This window comes from Lactuca serriola, chromosome 1 (assembly GCF_051521515.1).
Source record: "Lactuca serriola cultivar US96UC23 chromosome 1, Lser_US96UC23_V15, whole genome shotgun sequence".
NCBI lineage: Eukaryota > Viridiplantae > Streptophyta > Magnoliopsida > Asterales > Asteraceae > Lactuca > Lactuca serriola.
The window spans coordinates 129753275-129757908 of NC_136408.1; the positions used below are offsets into that span (position 1 = coordinate 129753275).

At 43.5% G+C, this 4634-nt stretch overlaps 1 protein-coding gene and 1 non-coding gene across 2 annotated transcripts; one reads left to right on the forward strand and one right to left on the reverse strand.

Moving 5' to 3' along the window:
* Positions 1-230: 230 nt before the first annotated feature.
* On the reverse strand, positions 231-337 carry LOC145080747 (small nucleolar RNA R71). Its single transcript, XR_013695334.1, has one exon. It is a non-coding gene; the product is annotated as a small nucleolar RNA R71 (small nucleolar RNA).
* An 886-nt stretch (positions 338-1223) lies between these two features.
* LOC145061528 (uncharacterized) lies at positions 1224-4127 on the forward strand. Its single transcript, XM_079009041.1, has 2 exons — positions 1224-2132; positions 3666-4127. The coding sequence occupies exons 1-2, from the start codon at positions 1224-1226 to the stop codon at positions 4125-4127; spliced, it is 1371 nt and encodes a 456-aa protein (XP_078865167.1).
* Positions 4128-4634: the final 507 nt, after the last annotated feature.

The following is a 4634-nucleotide window of genomic DNA, read 5'->3' on the forward strand; positions in this document are numbered from 1 at the left end:
GGAAAGATCATGAAGATGCCTACAAGCATTTGGATGAAGTCAATGATGTAGCTGATTACTTCAATATTCCAAATGTAACCCGCGAGACTCAACTACTTCGTATGCTTCCGGTAACATTCAAAGGTGCTGCTAAAGACTGGCTCAAGTCACTTCCCCCCGGATCAGTCACTACTTGGGCCAAGATGAAGGAAGAATTCATTGATCACTTTTGCCCACCTTCTAAGATAGCCAAGCTGAAGAAGGCCATTGCAAACTTTGAACAACAAGCTGGAGAGTCGCTATATGAAGCATGGGAGAGGTACAAGAGTCTGCTAAGAAATTGCCCACACCATGATCTAAACAGCCAGCAAGAAGTCTCCATCTTCTATGATGGAGTCAATGTCACAACCAGGCAGTTACTAGACTCACAAGGCCCACTTACTAAGAAGCCGCCCCCGGTGATTAAAGAATTGATTGAAGAATTCTCTAAACACTCTAGAGAATACCATAACCCTAGACATGATGTCACTAGGGGAGCCGCTTATGCTGCTACTGAAGACTTATCCGCGGTCATGGCTATGCTAAAAACCATGGATAGGAGAATGGATAAAATGGATCAAACGATCGATGCTATTCGGGTGGGTTGTGAAAACTGCAATGGGCCTCACCTCACTAGAGACTGCGATTTGGATGAGAATGGCAACAAGAAGACGCAAGCGTGTTACTCGAGTGGAGACCGATATGATGAAGATTGGCGCAAACAAAAGAAAGAGTGGCTTCCTTATGAAGAGTACAAGAAAGCCAAGGAGGAGAAGTATAGACAAAAAGGGAGAGGGTTCTACCAAAAGGAGGAGCCGGTGCAAGAAAGGAAGCCAAGCTTGGAAGATATGCTCACTAAATTTGTAGCTGCTTCAGAAAAAAGGCATAGTGATCATGATGCTGCTATTCAAGAAACAAGAACCATGCTCAGGAACCAGCAAGCATCTATCCACAATATAGAAACATAGCTTGGGCAACTTGCTCAACAACTTAACCAAAGGTCACCGGGTGAACTTCCTAGCAAAACTGAAAATAACCCACGAGGTGCGCACATAAACATTGTCACAACAAGAAGTGGGAAGATAATCACTCCCCTGGCACCCATTCGGACTGAAGCACCCAAGGACTCACAGAAGGATGAAGCGGAAAAACCAGCAGAAAACCAAAAGTTACAATCTGAGAGTCCTACTCTCCGAGTAGGGCCGATGGACTCAACGAGTACACCATCAAAAACATGTGAACAATCTCCTGAAAAGCCTTACCAGCCTCCAATGCCATACCCAGCCCGAGCCAAGAAAGAGAAGCAGGAAGAGGAATATCAGAAGTTTCTAGACCACATCAAGACTCTTCAAATCAACATACCTTTCATTGAAGCCGTCATGCAAATGACCAAGTATGCAAAGTTCCTTAAGGAACTCCTCACCAATAGAAGAAAGATGGAAGAAGTGAAGAAGGTAGTGCTTAATGAGAACTGCTCCGATGCAATGCTAAATAATCTACCAAAGAAGAAGGGTGATCCGGGGAGCTTGACTTTACCTTGCCAATTTGGTAACTTGGCTGCAATTCATGCCTTAGCTGATTCTGGAGCAAGTGTGAACTTTATGCCATACTCATTCTTTAAGAAGCTGGACCTCCCGGAGCCAAGGCCAATTCGCATGGCAATACATTTGGCGAACAAGACAGTCACCTTCCCAAGAGGCATTTGCGAAGATTTGCTAGTGAAAGTGGATAAATTTGTCTTTCCTGCTGATTTCATCATTCTGGACATGGAGGTGGATCCACAAGTACCAATCATCCTTGGAAGGCCCTTCCTCAACACGGCCAGCGCTATAGTAGACATGAGAGACTCAAAGCTCACCTTGCGGGTCGGGGACGATTCAGTAACATTCGGGGTGGACCAAGCTATGAAGTATTCTAGGAGCAGTGACGACACGGCATTCTCAATCGACATGCTTGATGAACTATTGGAGGAAGACATACCTGAAGATTCCAGCAAGTTTGCAGCTTTAGAAGAAGCATTTGATCAAAAAAAAGATTTACTAGAAATTGAAAGACTGTTGGAAGAAGCGGAGTATGAAGAACTAATGAAGCAATCTGACAGCCCTACTCGCCGAGTAAGGCCGATCTACTCGCCGAGTATATCTGAAGAAAAGTCAGAATTCGTGAATGCAGCCACCAACTCGCCGAGTACCTTACCTGCACTCGGCGAGTCCGTCACTCAGAACCAACGAACAGAGCTCAAAACGTTACCAGACCATTTGGAGTATGCTTTTCTGGAAGAAGGCAATCAAAAGCCAGTAATCATAGCCTCGGATCTGTCCAAGTCGGAAAAGGAGGAGCTAGTGCAAGTGTTGAAGAAACGGAAACGGGCCATAGCATGGAGCATCGCCGACATCAAAGGAATAAGCCCATCCTATTGCTCTCATAAGATCAATCTAGAAGAAGGAGCAAAGCCGGTGGTACAACACCAAAGAAGGTTGAACCCGAACATGCAAGAAGTAGTCAAGAAGGAAGTGGTCAAACTCTTAGATGCAGGAATCATTTACTCCATTTCCGATAGCCCATGGGTGAGTCCGGTCTAAGTGTTGCCCAAGAAAGGAGGGATGACGGTCATAACCAACGAAAAGAACGAGTTAATCCCGACACGAACGGTAACCGGTTGGAGAGTGTGCATCGATTATCGAAAGCTAAACGATGCCACTCGTAAAGACCATTTTCCCCTACCTTTTATTGATCAAATGTTAGAAAGACTATCGGGCCATAGCTATTATTGCTTTCTAGATGGATTTTCGGGTTATTTTCAAATACCCATAGACCCAATGGACCAAGAAAAGACCACATTCACATGCCCAAGTGGGACTTTTGCCTATAGACGCATGCCTTTTGGGCTATGCAATGCACCTGCGACTTTTCAAAGGTGTATGACAGCTATATTCCACAATATGGTGGAAAAATTCATGGAAGTTTTTATGGATGACTTTTCCGTTTTCGGATCTTCTTTCCATGACTGTCTCACAAATCTTGACTCAATGCTTGCTAGGTGTGAGAAAACCGACTTGGTCCTCAATTGGGAAAAATGTCACTTCATGGTCAAGGAGGGTATAGTTTTGGGCCACAAAGTTTCAAAAAAAGGAATTGAGGTGGATCGGGCAAAGATTGACACCATTGCCAAATTACCCCCACCAACTAATGTGAAGGGCATTAGGAGTTTTCTAGGACACGCAGGTTTTTACCGACGTCTCATAAAAGATTTTTCCAAAATAACTAGGCCTCTAACACAATTATTACTCAAAGATGCACCATTTAATTTTACTAAAGAGTGTTTAGAGGCATTCAAATTTTTAAAGGAAAAATTAACTAATGCCCCGATCATTATTGCACGAAATTGGAACTTACCCTTCGAGATCATGTGTGATGCTAGTGACTATGCATTAGGAGTTGTCCTTGGTCAAAGGGTTGATAAGCACTTTCAACCCATATATTATGCTAGCAAGACTTTAAACCCAACCCAAGAGAATTACACCACCACTGAAAAAGAATTATTAGCTGTGGTGTATGCTTTTGACAAATTTCGCCCTTACTTGGTTTTATCTAAAACTACTGTTGTTACTGACCACTCGGCTATCAATTATTTGTTTTCCAAACAGGATGCTAAGCCAAGACTGATACGATGGGTGCTACTTCTTCAAGAATTTGACATAGAAATACGAGACAAGAAGGGAATGGAGAACGTAGCAGCTGATCACTTGTCCAGGCTAGAGAACCCACAATTGCAAGAAGACAAAGATGGAGACGACTTTCCGGACGAATACATTATGGTTTCAGTTGGAGAAGAGCCATGGTTCGCAGACATAGCTGACTATTTAGCTACAAATTACATCCCGAAGGACTATAGCAGTCAACAAAAGAAGAAATTCTTTGCTGAAATCAAATATTACTATTGGGACGACCCATACCTCTTCCGAAGCTGTGCGGATGGTATCATACGAAGATGTGTGTTCGGGAAGGAAAGCTGGAGAATACTAGAACATTGCCATAGCAGGCCCACGGGAGGACATCATGGAGCACACTACACTGCAAAGAAGATCTTTCACATTGGGTTTTATTAGCCTACAATCTTTAAAGATGTAGCCCAATTTGTCAAAGAATGTGATGCTTGTCAAAGAGTGGGAAACATTTCATCTCGAAATGAAATGCCACAACATAGTATCCAAGTGTGCGAGGTGTTTGATGTGTGGGGCATTGACTTCATGGGACCTTTTCCCATGTCCAAAGGGAACAAGTACATACTGGTAGCGGTCGATTATGTATCCAAATGGGCGGAGGCACAAGCGTTACCAACAAATGACGGACGAGTAGTGGTGCGATTCTTGAAGAAGCTATTTTCACGCTTTGGTGTTCCGAAGGCCTTAATTAGTGACCGAGGCACACATTTTGCCAATGATAAATTGGAAAAGGTGCTAAAGAAATATGGGGTTACCCATAAGTTCTCCACATCATATCATCCACAAACTAGTGGACAAACCGAAGTGACCAATCGAGCCTTGAAGCGAATTTTAGAAAAATTGGTGGGAAGCAACCGCAAGGAATGGTCGGATAAGCTAGATGATGCATTA